We start from the raw sequence: 25,356 nt of genomic DNA, 5'->3' as shown, positions 1-25,356 counted from the left end.
AATTGTGTATTGGCAAACGCGCTGAAGAGAAACAGGAAAAGTAATAAGAGACGGAGGGAGTATTGTTAAAGAAAATAGGTAGGGCTCCTTTTAGTACGGCCGCGTAGCCAGGTGATATATCTTAATCTGATCATTCTTATGTACTCCCTCTGTCCCAGTCATTTGTATACAAATGGCTGGGACATGGAGATCAAGAAATTGTGTAAAAATGAGTAAAGTTAGATGAAAAATGGATATAGTGGTGGGATCCATTTATATTTAATAATATATTTGAAATAGTAGAGAAAATTAGTGGGTGTAATAGTGTTTATATTATTATAGAATAGAGATAGTAGAAGAAAGTAGTTGGTGTAATGATTTTTTATATTATAAAAGTTTACTACTTTTGGAATGTATACAATTGATGGGACGTCCCAAAAAGGAAACTGTATACAATTCATTGGACGGAGGGAGTATCAATCTCATAAAATTAAAATTAAAATTTATATGATATTCCTGCGCTAATAAAAAAAATTGATTTTAGGGATGAGGAACATCTTTCTATGTCATCTGCTGTTGTTCAGAATTTGGACTGAAATTGAAATCGTTGACATGTCTGTCTTTGAGTAAGGTAATTTATCACTATAGGTTCACTGAGATTTTATTATATTTAAATGGCCTAGTATTTCTGTAAGAGGATTAACTCTGGCTATATGTCACCCGTTGTTCTCCTTACTTCTCTTTGCAAATCACATTCTTATGTGTTTATTGTACATAGCCTTCCTAGTAAGTTCGGATGACTTCAACCTATTATGAAGTATCTCTTGCACTTTGAGTTTGACAAATAAAAACACATGTTATATTTTAACTGAATAGCAGGGTGGGATTGTAGAAGGAGAATTGAATATAATCTTGAGGATTTTTGAACTTTTTCTTATAGTTGGTCAGAAACGAATAAGTAAATTTTAAAGTTTAGCAATCAAGAAAATGCACAACGACTTTAAAATTTTGGGTGCATTGTTTTTCCACCCGAGATAAAATATATTAAAACTTTAGAGAATCTGTGATATTTTTACAAATACACAACTACATATTTTTAGCATTTTGTGTTTCAAGAAATCCGAAGATGCTACAATTTTCTCATCTATATACATTGCTGCGACAACTTGGTTATATACCTCAAGTTTTACAAAACCTACTAGAAAATTAAATATTCCTATTTTTTACGTCTAGTATGCTTTGCTTCTTTATTCTCTGTATTATTCAAGTCTTTCGAATTGTCCTTTTTTTTTTTGACTTGAGTTCATTGTTTTGGTCCAATTTGTTTGCATAAAATTGAGATGTTTCTTTATCTTTTTAAGTTCCAATTGACTTGCATGTTCACGAATGTGTAATCAACTCATATGAGTTGTTAGTTATGTGTTAAGTCACTTCCTTAGTTATGTGTTCATGCGTTGAAAATGTCTTTATCTATTGATTGATTTACAGGTTCATTTGTGTTATTTGTTGATTGTTAGCTTCTTTATCCGTTGGACATCATTTACTTATGTGTTTAAGATTCTTGAATTATATGACTAACGATTATGAATTGATTACCATTTATGTATGGAATGCAGGATAAAATTATCGTTAAACTGATATCGAATATGGGCTTGCATTAGGTTAATCTGATAGCCCGTTTTCTTTTTTTTTTTTTTTCTTTTAAAAATATCATATTAATATCATGTTAAATTATTGTAAATAGTTCTATCATTCTAATATAATATCTAAAATATTTCGACATAAATTTATATTATAAACGGAGGATTGATTAAAATTACAAGAAGGGGCGTCCGATTGTAATTTATAGACTTTTAATATAATTTTAATAATTTCTATTTATACTATGTTAAGTACCTTTAGATATGAGTTCTTTATATTTGGCAATACTATGAACTTAATAAATTTATTTATTACTTATAACTAAGAAGTTTTCTAAAAATAAAATTGTAATTATTTTTTTGAGTAGATATATTGATAATTTATATTATTTAGTAGAATTTAATATTAACATAATAATTTGTTATAAATGGTCCTTACAAAATGTTTATAAACTTCAATTGAAAATTTAAATAAACACGAATTAAATTTTAAATTTTTACATTTCAAATTATAAATCAGAAATTAAAAAAAATTAAGTATTGCTTTTAAATATTCCAACAAGAACTATCGAAACCCAGGTGCATAATGTTTCGACTCAGGATCCACTTGAAATGGCACCAAAAAAAAATGTTAAGAGTAAAGAATGCATCGTTACTATTAAATAGGCATAGCTAATAGAAAAAAAAGAAAGCTGATGTCAAAACACAGAATAGAGACGGTAATTGAAAAAAGTTAGAAAATTTTGTTAAGTGAAACAAGTGTAGTCTTACCTTCATGGAAATATTTTCATAGCTAGCCTTGCTAATGAGAGAGAATGTCAAGATGAACACGTCTGTCCCACGATAACTCAAGGGTCGTAACCTATTGTAATCCTCCTGTCCTGTTTCACATGTAATCATTTCAAGCACACTACAACATCCAAAAAAAATTACTAATGTACTTCGAAGATTTGGCTGATTGGAAGGATCGCGATATTGACTTCTTGAAAATAGGGTTTATGGAGGTGAGAGAGGTGACAAAGGAAGATCTAATCCCAATGAGAAAGGTTTGGATCGAACTCAGAGGGCTCCCAATCATTGGATGGACGGAAGACAATTACATTAACCTAGTAAAGGAATGGGGGGAAATCCTACACTTTGGAAAAACATTAGATGACGGAAGCTTTTACACAACCCCAAGAGTCATGATAGAAACGACGGCCTTAGAAACAATTGATGTCACTAGGACAATTAAGCTTTCTGGGCAAACTTTTACGATCAGAATAATGGAAATCGAAGTGCAAGATGGTCAGACAAATATTGTGGGTGACTCACACTCAGATGAAGAACTCTATGAGGAAGGTCTGACATCTCCGGTGACTGAAGAGCTAAAGCGACCAGAGGTAAACTTCATGGGGGAAAATGAGTGTGCGGTTAGTGGCTCTGGAGCAGTCATGGAGAGGGAGAATGAGGCTTGCAATTCAGAGGAAAGTGCGGATGGTTCACTCATAAATCCTATGACTCCAAGAGGTGAAAATGATACGCCTCAAGTCTGTGAGACAGAAGTATTGCAGCGGATGCAAGAAATCCCTGAGATAGTACAGGAGGAGGGAGAACCAGAACAAATTCTGGCCACTAAGAATTGGAAGCCTAGGGAAATCGAATCATCACTATCTAATCTCAGAAGTTTGAGTGACAATGAAGTTTCAGAAGTGGATAACTATACGGATGCTGATTTCGAATCAGAAGATGTCCACTCGAGTATTCTAAAGAACGTGGAAAATCTAAAGGTACAGAGGAAGCGAGGTAGGCCGAGAAAGCTTAGTTCCAAAGTAACTAATAAACATTTTAAGGTCCCGCGGAAAAAGAAAGGGAGGGGTGAAGGATTAAAGCAAATTTCACATTATTTCTTAAATGAAGAGGAGAACTCGATCTCTCTTATAAGAGAGAGGTTGGAGTAGTGCACTCACTCAACTCTAGTCATTAGTAGTGGTTATTATGAATACACAAGCTTATGTATCTTGGAATTTAAGGGGAGCAAATAATGTAATCAGTAGGTTCCTGGTCAGAAACTTAGTTGCCTCTAGCAAACCAGCGTTGTTGTGTTTACAAGAAACAAAGAGTCTGGCATGGACGGATAAGTCAGTTAAAACTCTGGGCATGGGAAGTAGTATCGGATGGGCAGAGCTACCATCTCAAGGTCTCTCAGGGGGGTTATTGACGGTGTGGAATTCGGAGGTGTTTACGGTTTTTGAAACTGTAAAATCGAGTAACTGGCTCATGATCAAGGGGCAATGCGAGGTGAATGGTAAGCACTTCACTTGCATAAATGTTTACTCTCCACAGGGCACTCAAAGGAAAAAGAAGTTATGGGATGAACTAACCCCAATCATTCAGGGGGGAGATCTGCTAACTCTTGTACTGGGAGATTTCAATGCGGTGAGAAAACAATGTGAAAAGCATAATTGCACTTTTGAAAAGATTGAGAGCCAATTTTTCAATAAATTCATCAAGTCTTCAGGTTTGTTTGAAGTGCAACTGACGAATTCTGATTTTACTTGGTATGGTCGGGAACATAAGAAGAGTAAACTGGATAGATTTTTAGTGACTTCAGATTGGGTTCTAAATGGGAACTGGATAGCGGAGGCTTTGCACAGACAAAATTCAGATCATAGGCCATTGGTACTAAAATGTGATTTGAGCAACTGGGGTCCAAGACCGTTTAAGTTTTTTAATAGCTGGATGGAGGACGAGAATATGGTTACGCTTTTAAAGAATTCATGGGCAAAGGGTAAAGGAATGTCACTAAAAGGTAAATTCAAAGGCCTGAAAATGATGGTGAAAGAATGGAGCAAAACGAGGTATGGCTGTTTGGACGAACAAATCAAGCTCTTGGAATACATTCAGGAAAAGGAGGATGAAAACAAGGGCTTAAATTTATCAGACAATTCGTGTAGTGAAAAGCTTGCGCATCTGTATAAAGTCAAATGCGGGATACTATGTCAAAAAGCGAGATTTAACTGGCAACTAAAAGGGGAACGAAATACGGGGTTTTTCCATAGAGCTCTTGCCATCCGTAGAAGCTCAAATTCTATTCATTGTGCTATTTCTAATGGGAAACTCTTCTCATCTCCTGTGGAAATCAAAAAGATTTTTAAGCAGCATTTTGAGAATCTACTCACTACAAAGAATGAGAATAGAATTTTTGATTTGCATCATGGTCTACTACCAAAACTCAATCATTCTGAGATCAAGTTCCTGGTTAAAGATTTCACATTACCTGAAATTGAGGAGGCTCTTTTTCGCACATGTAACAACAAGGCCCCGGGGCTTGATGGTTTCAATGCAGGGGTTCTCAAATCTCTGTGGCCTGACATGAAGGAAGAGGTTCTTGCTTTTTTTCGCCTCTTTTCATCATTCTGGTAGCATACCAACAGGGTATAATTCCTCGTTCATCTCCCTCATTCCGAAAAAGAAATCTCCAAGGTTGCCTTCTGATTTTAGGCCGATCAGTTTGATGAATACTTTAGTTAAACTCCTTTCGAAAGTTCTGGCTAGGAGACTCTCGAAAGTAATGAATACTCTTGTCGGGCAATCACAATCAGCTTTCATTAAGGGGCGACAGATATCAGATAGTATAATATCTGCAAGCGAAGTGACTCACTCAATTCAGACCAAGCAAACAAAGGGAGTGGTCCTAAAAATTGATTTTGAGAAGGCTTTCGATAGTGTTCGTTGGGATTTCCTGTATCAAGTTCTAGACCGTATGGATTTTCCCAAGCAGTGGATCACTTGGATCACTGGAATTTTCACTTCTTCTCGCATTTCAGTCCTGGTGAATGGAGCACCTACAGCAGAGTTTACCCCCACTAGGGGGCTTCGGCAAGGCGACCCACTGTCACCACTACTATTTAATCTGGTTGGGGAAGCTTTCTCCAGACTAGTAGACAAGGCAAAAGATTTGAACATTCTGAGAGGTGTAACACTTCCACGATGTAGTTCTCGAATTACACACTTGCAGTTTGCGGATGACGTGGTTATGTTTTTTGACGCTCAGGATAATTCAATTTTGGGGGCCAAAAGAGTGTTACAATGCTTTCAGGTAATTTCTGGCCTCAAAATAAATTTTACGAAGAGTTGTCTATATGGATACTCTCAGGAAGGAAGTCGTATAGCATCATGGGCAGCAATGTTAGGATGCAGTGTAGGGAAAGGTGCGCTGGCCTACCTGGGGGCCTTGTTAGGCTCTTCCCCTTCTTCTCTTAAATTCTGGGAGCCTCTTTTAAGGAAAATTAAAGCAAAAATCATTTCTATAGACGCTTCATCGATCTCTATAGCAGGGCGGACTGTCATACTTCAAGCTGTTATTGATAATCTCCCTTCTTATTGGATGAACCTTTTTAAAATACCAGAAGGGGTGCTAAAGCAGGTGGAGTTAATTAGAAGGAGATTTTTATGGGGATACAAGCAGAACTCAACTCGTAAGCTTCACCTGCTAGCATGGAACAAAATTTGTAAACCAAGATCAAAAGGTGGACTGGGAATTGCTTCTATGAAGTTGAGGAACACTGCAATGCTATCGCGTTGGTGGGGAAAAGCCTATAGCCAGAGGAATAGTGGGTGGAATAAGTTGCTATCTGATCGTTATGGCCCATCTTGGAATTATGATCTGGCCTCAATTGATGCTAAGAGATGTTCTCCTATTGTGAGAGGGCTGATCAACCTTAAATCAAACCCGATTGTAGCTCCGATTCTCAGTCGCTCAAATTTTAAGTGGAGTGTTAGGAGTGGGGAATTGGTTATGTTCTGGGAAGATTGGTGGATAAGTGATAATTCTTTAAAGGCAAAATTCCCTGATTTGTACCTATGTTCTTCAACTCGACACATGTCAGTTAAAAATGTTTTATCTGTTTGGAATTGTGACGATGCAGAAGCCTCTCTATGGATATCTAATCTTACGCAGGTCCAGTTGGCATCATTGAGAGTACTCAAAGGATTATTGGAGAATGTCATTTTGAGAGAGGGAGTGGACACGATGGAGTGGTCTATTGGGAATAAGAAGTTTAGCACCAAGAATGCATATCAGCTTATGGAACACTCAATGAACCCCACGATGTTTTGTGATAACTCCCAGGATAAAGATTGGCTTTATATTTGGAAGATTCAAGTACCACCGAAAATCTCTGTTTTCCTCTAGAAAATATTATGGCAGGTTCTTCCTACTCGTGTGTTTCTGGCTGCTCGCATAAAAAATCTGCCAAAATCATGCCCCTGGTGCATTTCAAATCAGGAAACGCTGACTCATTTGATGTGGGACTGTGAACTCTCAAGATGGGCTTGGAGTTTCACCAGTAAGTGGTGGAATGTAAATTTCTCTGGTCTTTATTTCAATGGTTTCTCGCTGTTAAAACTGCTAAGAATGTTTCACAAGCGACAAATACGACGAGTTTGGCACCTTGTTATCTCTGCTACTTTGTGGTCTATATGGCTAGCACGGAATGAGGTCATTTTCCGCAATATAAGAATCAAGAAATCTGATCTAGAGGAACTAATATTTCGCAGGGTTTCTCTGTGGGGTTCCTCGCTAGATTTCTTCAAAAGCGGTCATATGCCACTATGGCGAGTTAATCCTCAAGGAGCACTGGCTTTATATTTCCATAAGGCGACCACCAAGTATTGGGATTTCCTTGGATGCTCCTTCGAATTTATCTGTGAGGTACATGGAATTTATTCACCATATCAAGTTGGTAAAGGTGGTATTGGGGGAGCAGTCAAAGATAAGGCTGGGAGAATTCAATACATTTTCTCAGGTCCTATTGTTACTCATGTCCAGTTGGAAGTGGAAATCATTGCTATATTGCATCTGGTACTGTGGATCGTTTCTGTAAGTCTAAATGTAAAGACAACCCTATCTGTTACATAGGGATGATAACTCAACAATAGAACAGGACAAGTAAATAACACTACGCCTGCACAGGAATCGGAAGATACGAAGACAAAGGTTGAAGAAGCCATCGACAGTCTTGAAGGAATAAGTTCACTGGAAGAAGTTCATTAATATGTTCATGCCTCAGTGAAGAATAAAGATTGAAGTATTCAAGATTGTGGAAGCAATGAAGATGTTGTCCAAGTACTCTAAAGATTTCAGTGCAACCCCTGAAGCAAGATATTTTTATATATCTTGGTTGGTTAATTATAATCAACAAACTGAAGCATAAACTAACCCGGAACCGACTGATCAATGTTTGCCGACAAAGACGGTACAATGTTTGACTTCAGTGTTAGTCGCTTGTGAACCAGACCAGTGCACTAAGCGTCAGCACGTACGGAGCTTTGCAAAGTATTTATCGATCGAAGAATTGATCTAGTCATAACAAGTCATTTGTTCCAAAGCCAAGCCAAGTCAAATGTCTAGTCTCCATCAGCTATGCCAAAGTCTCTGCTCAAATGCCATATGTCAAGCTTCCACACAAAGCCATATCAGGAAGTGACCTATCTTTTATATGTGTGCACTTATATATTTGTATATGTACAAATATATTTATATATATGTATATTTAATTAAATATAATATATATAATATATATGTATATATGTTTTTTTTTAAACATATGTATATGTATATTTATATGTATGTATATTTAAATAAATATATATATATGTATATAATATATGTATTTATATTCTACATAAGCAATTATATAATTAAGTGTATATATATATATATATTATATTATGTGCATAAATATATGTATATTTAGAGAGAGTTATATATATCTTTATATATATATATTTATATTTATATTTACACATAGTTATATGTATATTATATATATTTAAATATATGAGAATATATTTAAATATATGTGTATATATATGTTACTATATGTTTATATAAATATTATATATATGTATATATTTATATATACTTTTCTTTATATATTTATGTTTATATTGATATTTATAAATAACAATATATATCTATCTATATATATTTATATATATTTACATTTGTATTTACATATAATTATATATTATATATATTTAAATATATGAGAATATATTTAAATATATGTACATATATTATTATATGTTCATATAAATAAAATATATATGTGTGTATATATTTATATATACTTTTATTTATTAATATAATCACAACATAATATATTATATTATATATTATATGCATGCATGTTGGGAGATGTCATGTGTCTAGGGCACTCTAGGGTTTGCATGGCTTTGCATGTATATGTATGTTATGAAAATCGACTAAGGCAGTACTGCTCTTCACTGTGAGCACAAGGAACACACTGTGAGGCGCAAGTTCCTCCTTCCCATGAAAATCTCTAAGTCATATTCTCCTATGGAACAAGAAGAAGGCGCAAGTTTGTTTTTGCTTAAACAAAAACTAAGTCTGGTGTCTGCTACTTCTATATGGCGCAAGTTTGGAGAGAGAACAGGGAAGCACAGGGTACAGATATATGGAGCGCAACTTGCATGGGCAGAATAGTAAAACCCTAAGTGGCGCTTCTTGCTGAGAACAATGTACAAGCGCCAACTCCATCCCTAGGGCACACTCTAATCAAGCGCAAGTTCAAGGAGAGAGAACAGTGGTCTCCAGGCGCAACTTCAAAGTACTTGGCGCAAGTTTATTGTGACTTAGATAAATTTCTAAGTCATGACTGCTACAAGGGACACAGTAGGCGCAAGTTCATAAATGAAGGTGGCGCAAGTTTACTTTGCCAACTTCTAGCGCAACTTCATCCTGGCGCCAATACTATTTGTTAACCAGGGTTAGTTTATGAAAAGCCTATAAATACCCATGGATTTTGTTCTCATTTGTAACACTCTCCACCACCTTTATGGTGGAATGGCTTTGTGCCTTGCACACTACTACACACAAATAAACTCTAGCTTAGTTTTGTATTATATATATATTTAGAAGCTAGGGTTTGTGAGTGAAAGTAGTAGTAGCCATTGTAGCCAACCTTCGGGTTTGGATTTATAGCACCCTTCGAGGTATTTATCAATATACAGATATACCTTGGAAAATATTGTGTGTTGGTTTAATATTTTTTTATATCCTCAGAAACTGACCCAATAAATATCCGGAACACGAAACCCATTACAGGTCTGCAATTTGTTTATCCGCAAGATTCGAAAGAATTTTAAATTGTAGTGAGTATCGTATTCAACCCCCCCTTCTACGATACTTTGGACCTAACAGTTTCCAATCATGGGCATTCAAAGCGAAGTGTAATATGTTCAGATTCGATCAGAGCGGTAAATGCTGTTAATCATGGAGTCCATGTAGAATTCCCTCATTTATCTCTTCCTGAAGGTGCACAGAGATGTATTCACTCCAATATTTTCATTCAGTTTGTCCCTGAAGAATTAAATTCGAGTGCTATTTCTTTGGCAAGCTCAGGACTACATAGAACTGCTATGTCTGAATATTGGCCCCCCAAGGGCCAGCTATCTATAATAAAAGTACGGTTGCCACTGCCAAAGTACTATAGGGGATGGGCTGAGTTTACAGAGTTTCCTGGCTACAAGCAGACCTAAATTGTCTATCTTGTCAAAAGTCTTACAGCACCTGATGGACATTGGTTTTATTTTGTGGTTTCCAGAGTAAATCTTTTTCAGATTTGGCCAGCTGTTCTCAATGCAAGAGATTTAAAATTTGAACTGTTGCTCTAGTAAGTCTCAACGGTGCTCAACTTACACTTTCTATATAAACTCTCTTCGCAGAGTCTCTCTTTCACCTCATTTATCTTACTGTATTTGCCTCTCACCCATGGAAGTCATTTGGGAGGCTCCCAAAGATGGTTATGCTAAGATCAATGTCCACTTTGTATCGGTTGATGAGCCCTTGGCCAATGGTAATACTAACAGTGTGGCAGCAATCATCAGGAATGATACGGGTAAGGATCTCTGGAAGGCTTTTGGCCCATTGACTGGTCGCACTGAAGAACAAGCCATCCTTACGGCCATCCAGGCGGCATGCATTGAAGCACTCAAACAGGATCTTGATATATCGCATATTGAAACTGAGAACCATCAGGTGTATGAGACCATTCGCTTTCAAGAGGAAATCTTTTTGGATGATAATCAACTAGAGTTCTACGGTATGTTCAATACCATCCATGTCAACAACTTCAAGGCTAGCTCTACTCAGAGAAAGATTGCATGCATTCCACCACACATGAACAGTGCAGCTCAATATTTGTCATCTTATGGCTTAAATAATGTGAAGGTGTTCACTGAGACCACGAAAATGGTTGGGGACCTTCACTTCTACTTGGAGAGGGACATGGGAAGGACCCTCCCATTGCCCTTCCTCGATCTGATTCCAGACTTGGGAAATGGCGAAGTGGAGGATGCATCCCCCCCTCGTCCTTCTAAGAGGCAGAAGCTTGGGACATCATCTGAAATGCATGGAGTGCGGATTTTTGAACCCTGTGTCGTTCCCAGTGTGGCAGCTGCACCTGCAAATCATGCTGGCCCTTCCACTTCTCTCTCTCTAGCCCGTGTGGACAAGGGCAAAGCCAAAATGCTAGATGACAGTGGGACGCATGTCAAGGTCCCCCTTTCTTCTCAAGCTATAAGATTGCTGGAAGATAAGTCTTTGGCAACTACTTCGAAGGTGTGCACTAAAGATGTGGTTGACCTGAATGCTTCAGTGGGGAATGGACTGCTCGCTAGAGATGTGCTTCGCCATGCACTGTCGGATACCATGCATGTGATTGCTCCTGTTGTTGTCCCTGCAATGGACCCTGATTTCATGACCATCGAGCAAGTTCTGCTCCTGATGGGTTACGGTGTTTAGTCAGTATTTAGCCCTGTATGTCCTGGTCTTTGTTGAATCAGTTTTAAGTTTCTAGTTGTAGACCTAAGCTTCTAAGTCTTCGGTAGGGGTTTCTTTTGTTTAGAAGCAAGAAAGACCGGGACATGGTCTGTTGATTCTCAGGGGCTGTACTTCCTTTTATCTAATGAAATCTGTTGCTTGCATTTCAAAAAAAAAAAAACAGTGGCCCCATTGAGTATTGACAACCACATTTGCACTGAAATTGTCAAACACGGTCGGCACATAATCTTATTTTGCGAAATAAAGAGATACAACAGATATTTTAGAAAGAGAACCAAACATAAGCAAACCACTTTGAAATTTTTTTAAGATTTGGCATATAATAATCGACTTTAATTTCATAGAAAATTGTAAATACAGTTGATAGCCTAGAATTTAGAGCAAAACCATAACTGGAAAGCAATTAAAACCATATTCTTATTTATAATACCATCTTGCACAGTTAGACTAACCAGATTATTGTCAAGAGCCTAGGAGAGAAAATTGATATTCACATTTATTGATATTTAATTATTGAAATTAAATATTAAATTGAAGATAATTAATAAAAATAGAAATTATAATTAGTTAAAAATAATACTACCTCCATCCCAAATTAGATGTCCCCGTTGACTTTGGGCACGTAACTTTAGGTGCATTGACCGTCCACTTCCAAAATTTATTTTTTTATTTTTTCTTTTATAAATGAAAATTTCATATTTTAATTTTTATTTGCAAAAATAAAATTTTAAAAATAAGTCACGTATCCATGCAGTCAATGAACCTTAAATTGTGTGCCTAAAGTCAACGGGGCCATCTAATTTGGGATGGAGGGAGTATATGTATAATTTGATGTATATTCGAATTCTATTAATTAGTTTTCAAAATAAAGTTAATATAAATAATTTACATTAATTAAACTTGTATATTTCAATTTATCATTAATGACATATATTATTTATAAATAATAATATAAAGTTTTAATAAATTTGTTACCTTGGTATTCGAACCCTGGTTTGTTACTTGTTAATGGGTGTATTGAAATGGGATTATAAAGAAATTTTTCTCATATATGAAATATTGGTGTATTCAACTAAATTTTAATAAATGTATTAAAATTTTATGGTATCTAGTGGTATTCCATCAGAAATTTAAATTATGCTTAAAATTTTGATAATATTCAACTGAAATTATTTAAAATTCATTAAAATCTGATAGTGTTCATATGATGATGGATTTTTTTGGAATTCATAAAATGATTTGTGCGATTGTTAAATGTATTTTATGGTTTTTGAAATCCCATCATAATCCATGAGATTTTGTGGGTTGATTTACTATTTCACAAACTATTCCGATGAATCTAATACTTGCCATGATAGTGAGTTACAAACACAGGATATGGATAAAATGAGTGAATCACAAAAAGAACACAGGGAAAAAGAAATATAACTTTGTTCCCAGAATGCAAGCTTCATTTCGTTAAAAGAAAGGAATGAAAACCAAAGTTTCAAAGAAAGTTCCCGAAAACACAATTGTGATTGTAAATCTATTCTTCCGGCATACGGAAACCACCAACAGCCATTGCATATTCTCTGTCAATCGGTTCCAACATGACTGCTTCAATTGGTGTAAACTCCTTCCGTCGATGGTGGTGAGCAAATGGATCTTTACCTCGAGTAGTTGAATAGATGTTGCTTGCCTATAATTCACAAAAGATCAACATTTGAAATAAAGTTCAAAAAACTTTATTACTTTGCAGTGTACTTGATAAATATTATAGTTCAGAAACAAACCCGTGTGTAGACCAAGTAATGCCCACCAGCTCAAAGATAGTAACTAACATTACTAGTAATAGTATGTACCTGATGAACAACATAGGAACTAAAATCACAACTATGTAGAGAGAATATAAAGATAATATACCAGAATACCTAACTATATAGTGCAGATGGAATGACCAAAAGCTCCAAAACAAAGAGTTAAAAATGAACTATACATGAGATGATGATAGACTATAGAGCATTACATATACAAGAAAAGAAGCACCTCCCACATTCCGGAAATGATAAACATTTGAAAAGAAACTGAAATTATATAGTAAATTCAAAGAGGAAATAAGCGGTAAATCCTACCTGGAGAATAGGAATCATGGCAAGTGAGTTAGCAAAAAGTAAATTAATTCCTTACTTACCTTTTTTTAAAAAAATTACCCAAGGTACTTGTGGGCTCTGTGGAAAAACAGACAATGCATCCGCAACTATTGATCTTTGGCTTTCACTGAGACTCTGAAGGAACAAAATAATATTCTGAATCCATTTAAATAATAAAAAATCAATAACAATAAATCAATATATAATATAGTTTTAGTGTGTAGTTTACCGGTGTTCTTCGATATATCCGAAATTGAGAATCAGAAGTTGGGATTTGAAGGGATAGACTATTTAATATTGGAATCTGATGATTAAAAAAGATCAGATAAAGAAAAGAATAATGATAAAAAAAGAATAATGCAGCAATCTACGATGAAACATTATAGTCTCCATGCATAACTTTTTCTTAAGTACGAATTAAAGAAGAACAAGAGGAGTATAGTAAATTACCTCACCACCCAAAGCCTTTGCGCGTTGCATTGAAACTTTTAGACGATCTAAATTTGCCTTCTTACGATCTGATATTGACTTTTGACAATCCAATCTTTTTCCATTCTGAATAAACAAAAATTTAGAGGATGAGAAGTAAAACTAAGATGAAAAACTATCACGGGACGTTGGAGATTCAAACTTTGTCAGGAAGGGTGTGTCCTTGTATAGAATGTAACTATCAGTCTATTGCATACCTGGGTACGAAGAGGATCACCGTCCTTGTCCTTTGCACGATTCGGCCGACCCATATCTTCGAATTAATTTGAAATAATGAAGTGAGATATCCATGGGTCGATGCTGGGCACGTGGGCAAACTATTCATTTAAACTAGTTACAATGAGTTTTAAGAAAATTATGTTCACAGATACTACTCCACCTAACCACATCACCATTTACACATATATTATCTCCTACGTAACTGCAAATAACATTTTTAATATATTTGGTGTTCGAAAATTCGAAAAATAACAAGTAACTGCAAGTAATAAGTAGAGGTAGGTATCGGGTTCGAAAAATTTGATGCATTCTTCATAAATTGAGACTTGTAGTTGAAATCCAACAAAAGGGCACACAAAAAGTAAATTACTGTTAGGTTTGATATCATATATACGCAAAGCAATTATAAAGTCTAAAAGAGAGTGGGGAGAGCAGTTGGGGGAGAGAGAGAATGATAGTTCACATAAATGTATTCATAAAAAAATACTACCTCCATCTCAAATTAGATGCCCCCGTTGACTTTGGGCACGTAACTTTAGGTGCATTGACCGTCTACTTTCGAAATTTATTTTTTTATTTTTTTTTTATAAATGAAAATTTCATATTTTAATTTTTATTTGCAAAAATAAAATTTTAAAAATAAGTCACGTATCTATGCAGTCAATGAACCTTAAATTGTGTGCCCAAAATCAACGGAGCCATCTAATTTTGGGATGGAGGGAGTATTTCAGTAGGAAGTTAAGCTTCATGATCAGGGGAATGTGTCTACAAGCAGAGATGTTGAAGGTCGAAACTAGGGGTGGCAATCGTTTCGTTTCGTATACTTTCATTTCGTGTATTTTCGTGTTTCGTGTACTCGAAGGTGAAACCCGTATCCGCCCGTTATTAATTTCGTGTACCTAATTTGAAACCCGTATCCGTTTCGAATCGTTTCGTGTATATTTCGTGTACTTTTCGTGTATATTATATATAAAAATATTAATATATTTTTTAATCAAAAAATGGATTTAATATATATTTTCCTTTATAAATTTATTAAATGTGAATGATATATATTATACATGTATACAATTCTTTATAAATTTGTTAATGTATCTACAATATATATCCACACATACATATAGATATATACTTTATACTCAATTATATATTTAATTTATCATTACATATATATAATAAATATAATCTACAAATATTTCGTGTACTTTCGTGTATTTCGTGTACCCCAAATGAAAACCCATATCCGACACGAAATCTATCGTGTAATTTCGTGTCCGTGTACTTTCGTGTTTCGTGTATCGAAAATCAAAACTCGTATCCATTTTTTTCGTGCCGTTTCGTTTCATGTTAGCGTGTTACGTGTCAAATTGCCAGGCCTAGTCGAAACTGCAAGGGGTCATTCAACACACCCTGTAGGGTCTTTAAGACTTGGGAAAAGTAAATGCAAATCAATCGCATAGCTAGCTGACCGTAAATTTTATGATTGATGCGACACAATTAATATAAAAATGCAATTTCAAGCAACTACCGCAAGTAAGCCAATAGTTGGATTCTGATCGGTCAAATAAAATGTTACTCCCTCCGTCCAGATAGATTATATACGTTTGGTTTGGACACGGAAATCAAGAAAAAGTGTAAAAAGTGAGTAAATTGAGATGAAAAGTGAGTAAAGTGGTGGGACCCATTTATATTTAATGATAGATTTGAGATAGTGGGGGAAAATAGTGGGTGGAATAGTGTTTATATTATTATAGAATGGAGATAGTGGAAGAATGTAGTGGGTGTAGTAGTGTTTTATATTATAAAAAGTTACTATATTTGGAATGTATAGAAATGATGAGACGTCCCAAAAAGGAAACTGTATAGAAATGAGTGGGACGGAGGGAGTAGTATAATTATAGCCATGGATTTAGAATACCACGAAAAGGGACATTGGTGAACAATTGTTAGAATACCACGAAAAGGGACATTGGTGAACAATTGTTAACCATGTGGAGACAAGTAAAAGATACGTATATACATAAAAGGAAAAGGTTGGGTGTAAGGCCTAAAAAAACCAAAAATAAATCTCCAAAAAAAATATAGATTAATTTCCAAAAATACTATAAAAAATAAAATTGAAATAATAAAGTGAGATATCCATGTGACCATGTTGGGCTAATAACCATTTATACTAGTTACAATGAGTTAAAAAAATGTTCACAAATACTACTCCACCTAAAAAAACCACATCATTTTTACGCATACATTATCTCCTACATAACAACAAATAACATTCTTAATAAATCTGATGTTGGTGTTATTTAGACAATGCAAACAATAAGTTAGATTGTAGAAGAGGGGGTTGAATACAATCTACAAAAATTTGAACAACTTTTGCACAGCAGATTATATTCAAATTACAAGAGAACATAAAAACTAAAATAGAAATTTAAAGAACAAGGATCTTAAAAATTTCAGGTGGATTGTTTGATCCACCTGAGAGATTTTTATATCAAGAACCTTCCAAGTAAAAATACTTGGCTGCTTACAAAAGAATGAAGAGCAGAAGCTTACAATTTCTTGCTAACTTTCTCTAGTGCTTTGCTCTTCAGTTCTTGGTGTTTGATACTTTGAAATGTAAATTACAAAGTGAATATATACTACAAACAAAACTAGTCTGTAAAAGTATTTTCCTACTCACTTTCTAGCTAGTACAAATATAGAATTTCTTGGACTTGATACTGCATTTGGCAGCTTGAAATTCTTGTTGCTTTGCCAGAAATGGTAGGCTTCGAGGTTCTCAATATTTGACTAAACTCCCTTTGGTTTAGCTTCCAAAGCTGGTGTAGCATCTGTCACATCAACCCATGTGAACTTTGTCTTTTACCTGACTTGTAGCTGTCAATTGCTGATAATCAATTGCTAATATCATCAATTGATGATATACTGAAATAGCAGTTGATAGTCTTCTTTGAGTTATGGGATAATGATGATGTTGATATAGCGGTTGATAGTCTTCCTTCCAAATAGCCATTGATACTTTAAAATTACCGATCAATCTACACTTCACTTGGATAGATTACATGACTTCTCATATTTACAATTATGTCACCCTATCTAAATATCCATTGATAGATCAACTGCTAATCTAAAAGTACACATTATTTTTACATCAACTGCAAAAATACTCCAGTTTTGTTACAGTACCTCATCAGCCGTTGATGGGTCAATCTGATCAATTGATACCGCCTTGGCATGCCATCAATTGATCAGCTACATGCAATTTTATTCTAAGTAAGAATAAAATACTTTGTATCATCAAGCATCACATATTCCTAACAGTCTCCCCCTATTTATATCTGTAGGAATTTCAGATATAAATTTGAGGTGCTTGATGATTACAAAACAGAAAATAAAGAAAAACAAATATCTTTGCATTAAAGAGAAGAATTTAAATTGCTGAAAGATAAGAGTTTTACAAAGATTGGATTTTTGCTCCTCTAGACTGAGCAGATATTCATTGTTTCCTTTTCTTCTGTCTGGACAATTTCTTGTTTATCTCCCTCTCTAGATCTTCAATGAACTTGGCCTCTTCTGTGATCTTAGGATTGAGTTTGTTCTGCATTGCCCTCAAGATGTCTATATCAGCATTTTTAGCATGATCCTTTAATCTGAAAAATCTTTTAATGCCTTGATCATCTCTAAAAGTCATCAGTCTTGAGGGATGATTGTGAATGCAGCTACCAGTATTAGGAAGGGACAATCTTAAGGGGAGATCAGAAGGTTCATTCCATTTCTTCCTTATATCTTCAATTCTTTTAAGAATTTCACTTCTGATTCCCTGTGAGTATGAAGTTCTGTTGTCCAGCTTCAGGTACACTGTCTTCAAATCATTGTAGTCTTGATCTAAGATCCTTTCTAGTGGCCATACAATTCTTGCCTGAGATGAGTAGTGGAATTCCAACCTTTCTGGAAGCTTCTTAGTCCTTGTCAAGGCCTTTACACTTAGCAATTCATTCAGATACAGATTGATTGGGGGCTGTTCACTGATATGAAATGCATAAGCATAAGTAGATTTAGGGACCTTGACAATTTCTGGAACAGGAGGAATCACCACTTCTCTTGAGGGAGACTTAACTTGAACAGGCCCAACTGGATCATGCCTTCTAGGATTTCCTCCTTTCTTTTTGATATTAGCAGGCACATGTTTGGCTTTGCCTCCAGTTTTCTTTGGCCTTAGAGAATCTGCCAGCTCATCTTCTTTAGTTACAAAGATTTTTGGGAAGTTCATGGATGAGATGTCAAACTCTACAGGCTCTTCTTTCAGCTCTTCTGGATTGATGAATGGTTCTGATTGAGCAGTAGAAGTAGGAGGTGGATCTTGTCTTGGAGACTTGACTTTTTCTTCTTCATGTACCACAGTAAGATTTGGTACATTTTTCTTCACACCAGCCCTAGTCTTCTTTCTAGCCTTCTTTTCCATATTCTTCTTGGCTTCATCCAGGATTTGTTGCTGAATAGCAATGTTGGACTCATCAGCCAAATCACCAAGTTCTTGCAGCAATTCTGCAGCAAATCTTTCAATGTCTGCATCTTCATTTACAGAAGGCCCTTGGGTTCTTTCTTGTTCCTCTTTGGCCTTAGCATACAAGGGGTGTCCAGGAGGTACACATATAACTTCATTGTTTCTTGTAATGTAGGCAAATTCAGATCTCCACACAAAATCTTGATCTGATTTGCCAACAACTAGCTTTGGCTTGAGAGGCTTCCCTTCTGCAAGATCTTTGGCTTCTTGCTCAGCTCTTTCCTTATCAGCCTTCTCTCTCTCTCTCTCTCTTTTCTTCCTCAGTCTCATCCCACTTCTTGCCAAATTTACCCATATGAATGGCAAGACCAAGTAGCTTAGATTTATCTGATTTTGGCATAGGGAAATCTATAGCCAACTTGTTCTTACCATGTGGCTTTATTGGGGATGGAGGATCAATCAGGCATGGCTTGAATTCATTTACTGAAGAGGATTCACCTTGACACTTTATGCTCTTGACTGTAACAGTCTTAGCTTTCTTTGGTGGCCTTTTCTTCTTTGCAGCTGGAGGAGCTTTGGATTTTGAGACAAGAGCAAGTTGCTCCCCCTTAGATAGTGACTCCCCCTCAGATGCAGGCATTTGTTCTCTGAAAGGTAGAGAAAGAGTTGCAGGAGGAGTTTCAGAGATGGATGATGGTAGAGCTGAAGAGGTGGCAGTGATAGATGTAGATGGAGCTGATGATGGTGGTGTAGTAGAGACAGTAGAGACTTGTGCAGTAGAGACTTGTGCAGAAGTAGTGGCAACAGTATTAGTAGCTCTTGAAGACTTCTCCCCTTTTTTGGAATCAGCAAGCACATCACTAGGAATACGAATGTTCTGAGCTTGGAGGAGAGTGAGAAGTAATCTCTGTTGAGTGTTTTGATTGATGAGAACCTGATTAAGTTGACACTCAACATCTGACACTCTCTTATCTAGAGCATCAATAGAGGCAGCCAGTGGAGAGTCTTGATGCAGTTTGGATCTTATGTTGGCCATGGTGTCATAAGACATTCTGGCTTCTAGATTTTTCTCATTATCCTTTTTGACATCAGATACTGCATTGTGAAGATCTCCAATTTCTAGTCTGAGCTGGGTAAGGTGAGATTTGTGAAGTCTCAGATTATCCTTCACAAACATAGATAGAGTTTTCTTCATGGGATCTTCATCTTCTGCCCACTCCATGGCTCTATTATATTGCCTTAGAATTTCCATCTTAGTGTCACCAAAATTGAAGTTTTGGCTGAACACCCAATCTGGCATTTATGAAGGCCCAGCTACTTCTTCATCTTCATCATCCAGGGAGTCATCATATTTAAAATCACCTTGTGTAGAGAGCATGCCCTTAGGAACAGCAGCCTGTGCAATTTGTGCTCTCTCCAGTGCTTCAGATGTGTGAAGCAGCCCCGAAGTTTCTTCTGCTTGGACATTGGATTGGCCAGCCATAATTTGGTAGGCTGACACTGGATGAATGAATTTAGAGGCATCCAAGGGGTCCACGGCAGTTTCCATCCTTATTTCATCTGTACCTGCATTTCTCTCATTATCTCTATATTCTTGCATCAGGGTCTCACCTTGGCTCACCACACCCTCACCTTCACCATCTAAGGTGGTACCCACAATCTCTCCTTTTGCCTGGGAGGAAGAAGTTCCCAGCCTCTCACTCACATCCTCTCCTTTTGCCTGTCTGCAAGACAGCCTCTCCTCTAGCTCACTTTCTCTCAGCCCTAAAAGTGCAGTAACAATGATAAGTTCTTCACTAGCAGCTCTTGTGACAGCAAGATGATCTAATTGAGTTGCATCTGCTAGTGGAACTTATTCTATCAATGGCTGAGGAATAGCCATTGATGCTACATTGTCATTCATCAACGGCTGATTGCTGTTAAGCACATCCGTTGACAGAACTGCACTTACCGATTGGTGAGAAATACCAGTCGATGATGTGAAAGAATTAGCAATTGATGCATTAGCAGTTGATGCATCAACAGTGACAACTAGTGAATCTGTGAAGAGTGATGGATTTGGTAATTCCACAACTTCACTAGTAGTCAAAGAAGAAATTGATTGATGACCCAACAAATCCTGTGAAGGATGATCACCAATTTCAGAGATTGACTTCTCCAAGAACAGAGTTGGAGAATTTGGGTGGGGGATGTTGTATAGTAGATCAACATCCTCCATATGGAAATCTGAGATTGGAGAGAGTGTTTCAACTGGAGGGGACTGTGACTCCACATTTGTTGGAGCCACATCAATCTGAATTTGAGAAGTAGTTTGTACTGTCACAAAATCTGTGATTTTGGACAGCACAGTAGTGTGTGTATCAAGTGCCCTTTTCTTGTTTCTCCTAGAGAAGGTTTTGGGAGGTGTTTGGTCAGTGTCCCTACCCCTTTTGTTCTGTGCTCTTGGAGGAGAGCTCTTTTCAATAGTGGCATCTTGTTGAGAAGATGTCACTAGCAATGTGTTTGATTCCATATTAATCACCACGTCTTTTTGGGAAGATGTGGGATGGCTTGGCTGGACCTCTCTCACCTGTCCTTCCTTATTCTGGGGGTTTCTTTGATGATCACCCCTCCCCTCACCACTTACCACCTTCACACTCCCCTCAGGCTGTGAAGTAGTTGTTACAACTGGTATCTTTTGGGAGACACCAGAGGTGGTTTTCTTAGATTTGGGTTTAGGAACTTTCTTGGTTTTGACAGCTTGGGTAGGAAGTTGGGGGTGTACAACTTCCATTGCTGCACTGGAAGAAGAAGAAGGTTGAGGATTCGAAGAAGTAATGGGAATAGAAGGTACCTGCATCAGTGATGGAAGTGACAAGGGTACTTGCTCATTTGCAAGTATTCTCATCAAGTCACCACAGACCCTCTTGCTTTGCACCCAGCAGTCCAACTTGTTTTCTGACTATGCAATTACTAAATCCTTGACTAGATGATTAGCAATGATCATCAAGAATCTAGCAAAATAAATATTATTGGGTCTTCCTTCATGGGGACCCAATTTAGCAACAATTTCATACAATACTAAATTACCAATGTTAAAGTAGTCATCAGTTAATAGCATGTAGAACATGGATTGCATAGACATAGTGAAAGCATTATAATTAGACACTTTACCAGAGAAGACTTTTATAAAAGAATCACAAAGAAAACTCCACTCTTTGCGCATATGGCGCCTAAGAATCTGTCCTAAGTTAGATAAATCACCATTATAGTGCATATTTCTAAGCATGCTGACAATTTCATTATCACTAGGCAATCTATCAGTAGAGTTCCTAGGCAGATTAAGAGCAGCCCTAACAATTTCACCATCAATATTATAGCCAACACCATTGATAGTAACAGGCAAAGTTTTGGAGGTTGGGTCATACCTGGCAGACGTCCACATTTGCTCAACAATCTCACAGAAGATAGTTGGAGCATGAAGCATGGCATATGAGAACTTACATTCCTTGATGAAATCCATCATGGTATGAAAAGCTTCAGCATTTTTCCCATCTTTGTCTACATAGGCGACATGATTATTCTGCTCATAAATGAACCCAGTGTTGCTTGTAATCTTGACAACAGGCGCCATTGAAGAAAAAGCTTAAGAAAAGATTAGGGCTTGTAGGAGTTGAGAGAGAAGGAGAGTTAAGAGTTTGCAAATGCAGGTGAAAAGTGAAATAAAATTAAAGGCAAACTATTTATACTCTCAGTAAAAGTAAATGAAGTAACCGTTCAAAAAGTAGCCAAGCGTCACCGATCGATATATACACATATGTATGTATATTACCGATCGATAATTTAATTGGGAACTGGCGGTTGCTATTTTAATATATCAATGGCTAAATAAAAGAGCCATTGATGTGTTAAAATTTCATTTACTTATCCAGTGATATGTGACACACTATCAATTGCTAAAATAGCGATTGATAGTGGACATTTAGACTAAGATAGCACAATATCCCATCTGTCACTTATCACAGGCAGCATTACATCAAATAAAAGCTAACTGGAAAAATTTAACATACCAAGTTCACCTACTAATCTTGAGAATGTAGATTCATCAAGTGGTTTGGTGAAAATATCTGCTAGTTGCTTTTCACTGGGAACAAAATGGAGTTCAATTGTTCCATTCATCACATGTTCCCTAATGAAGTGATACCTTATGTCAATGTGCTTTGTTCTTGAGTGCTGCACTGGATTCTCAGTTATAGCAATATCACTTGTGTTGTCACAGAAAATAGGAATTTTGGAGATTCTCAATCCATAATCAACTAATTGATTTTTCATCCATAAAATCTGTGCACAACAGCTTCCAGCAGCAATATATTCAGCTTCTGCAGTTGATGTAGAAACTGAGTTTTGCTTTTTGCTGAACCAAGAAACAAGCTTGTTTCCTAGAAATTGACAAGTACCAGTAGTGCTTTTTCTGTCAATTCTACATCCTGCATAATCAGCATCTGAAAAACCAATTAAATCAAAACCAGAATCTCTAGGGTACCAAATGCCAAGATTTGGAGTACCCTTGAGATATCTGAAAATCCTTTTAATTACAATTAAATGAGATTCCCTAGGATCAGCTTGGAATCTAGCACAAAGACATGTGGCAAACATTATATCAGGTCTACTGGCTGTTAAATATAAAAGTGAGCCAACCATGCCTCTATAACTTGAAATGTCCACTTTCTTTTCCTTAGTATTCAATTCAAGTTTAGTGGCAGTGGCCATGGGAGTTTTAGCAGTTGAGCAATTTATAAGATCAAACTTTTTCAATAAGTCATAGACATATTTAGTTTGACTTATAAATATGCCATCACTTACTTGTTTGACTTGCAAACCAAGAAAGTAGGTCAATTCTCCCATCATGCTCATTTCATATTTACTTTGCATTAGCTTGGCAAACTTTTTACAAAGTTTCTCATCTGTAGATCCAAATATTATGTCATCCACATAAATCTGAACAAGTATACTAGAACCATTAACATTTCTATAAAATAATGTTCTATCAACAGTACCTCTTGTGAAGTGATTCTCAAGAAGAAACTGTGATAAGGTGTCATACCAGGCTCTAGGTGCTTGCTTCAATCCATAGAGCTTTCAAGAGAAGGTATACAAATTCTGGAAAATTTGAATCTTCAAAACCAGGTGGCTGACTTACATAGACTTCTTCTTCAAGCTCACCATTCAGAAAGGCGCTCTTGACATCCATTTGATAGACTTTGAAATTGGCATGAGCAGCATAAGCAAGAAAGATTCTGATGGCTTCAAGTCTGGCTACAGGAGCAAATGTCTCATCATAATCTATTCCTTCTTCTTGACAATAGCCCTTAGCAACCAGTCTTGCTTTGTTCCTTGTCACCACACCATTTTCATCCATCTTATTTCTGAATACCCATCTTGTACCAACAATTGCTCTATCTTTAGGTTTGGGTACCAGCTTCCACACTTTGTTTCTTTCAAACTGATTTAGCTCTTCTTGCATAGCTAGAATCCAGTCAGGGTCGAGAAGAGCTTCTTCAACCTTTTTAGGTTCTTCCTGTGATAGAAAGCTGCTGTATAGACATTCATCCATAGTAGCTCTCCTTGTTTTGACACCAGCAGCAGCATCTCCAATGATAAGCTCAAAGGGATGATCCCTTGTCCATTTTCTTTGTGGAGGAAGATTTGATCTGGATGAACTGGCTTCATTTGTAAAGTCAGTTTCATTTTGAGAAGCTCCCCCTAAGTGTATGGACCTTGAACTACTAGCCATTGATGAACTAGTATTGGATAAATCATTAGCCATTGATGTAGATTGAGTTACATCAACTGCTGTTCTGGTATTGGGTAAATTATTACCAATTGATGGAGGAATCACACCAGAATTTATATTTTCAACATAGTCATCATCATCACTTTCCAGTTCAATTATTTCTTCAAGTTCATTTTCAAATTGAAGGACATCATGAAATCCTTCATCATCTAAGCCTTGAATTTTCTTGTCATCAAACATCACATGGACAGATTCCATAACAATGTTTAATCTTAGATTATAAACTCTATAGGCTTTTCCAGCAGCATATCCAACAAATATTCCTTCATCTGCCTTTGCTTCAAATTTACCAAGATTTTCACCTTGATTTCTTAACACAAAACACTTGCATCCAAAGACATGCAGAAAGGTCAATGTTGGCTTCTTTCCTTTAAACAATTGATAGGGATTCAATCCTTGTGCTTGACTTATCAAAGAGATATTTTGAGTATAGCATGCTGTGTTAACAGCTTCAGCCCAAAAGTAAGTTGGCAATTTTGATTCTTCAAGCATTGTTCTAGCAGCTTCAATAAGAGTTCTGTTCTTCCTTTCAACTACACCATTTTGTTGGGGAGTTCTTGCAGCAGAGAACTCATGGGGAATACCTTTATCTTCACAGAAACTCTTCATAACAGAGTTTTTGAACTCAGTCCCATTATCACTTCTGATCCTTGAGACTTTTCTTCCTGGATCAATGTTGTCAACTATCTTAATATGATTGATGATGATTT

The 25,356-nt window shown here is 36.3% G+C and overlaps 1 protein-coding gene across 1 annotated transcript; it reads right to left on the bottom strand.

Moving 5' to 3' along the window:
* Positions 1–12,873: 12,873 nt before the first annotated feature.
* LOC108226687 (uncharacterized) lies at positions 12,874–14,342 on the bottom strand. The gene is made up of 6 exons (XM_017401682.2): positions 14,285–14,342; positions 14,049–14,153; positions 13,828–13,902; positions 13,640–13,733; positions 13,242–13,310; positions 12,874–13,147 (listed from the first exon to the last, which is right to left on the bottom strand). Exons 1-5 carry the CDS (start codon positions 14,336–14,338, stop codon positions 13,294–13,296), a joined length of 345 nt encoding a protein of 114 aa, XP_017257171.1. The 5' UTR covers positions 14,339–14,342; the 3' UTR covers positions 12,874–13,147; positions 13,242–13,293.
* Between the last annotated feature and the right edge of the window lie 11,014 nt (positions 14,343–25,356).

This window comes from Daucus carota, chromosome 6, assembly GCF_001625215.2.
Source record: "Daucus carota subsp. sativus chromosome 6, DH1 v3.0, whole genome shotgun sequence".
Lineage (NCBI taxonomy): Eukaryota > Viridiplantae > Streptophyta > Magnoliopsida > Apiales > Apiaceae > Daucus > Daucus carota.
Note: the sequence above shows the minus strand (reverse complement) of the source record. Positions and strands in the feature narration are given on the sequence as shown.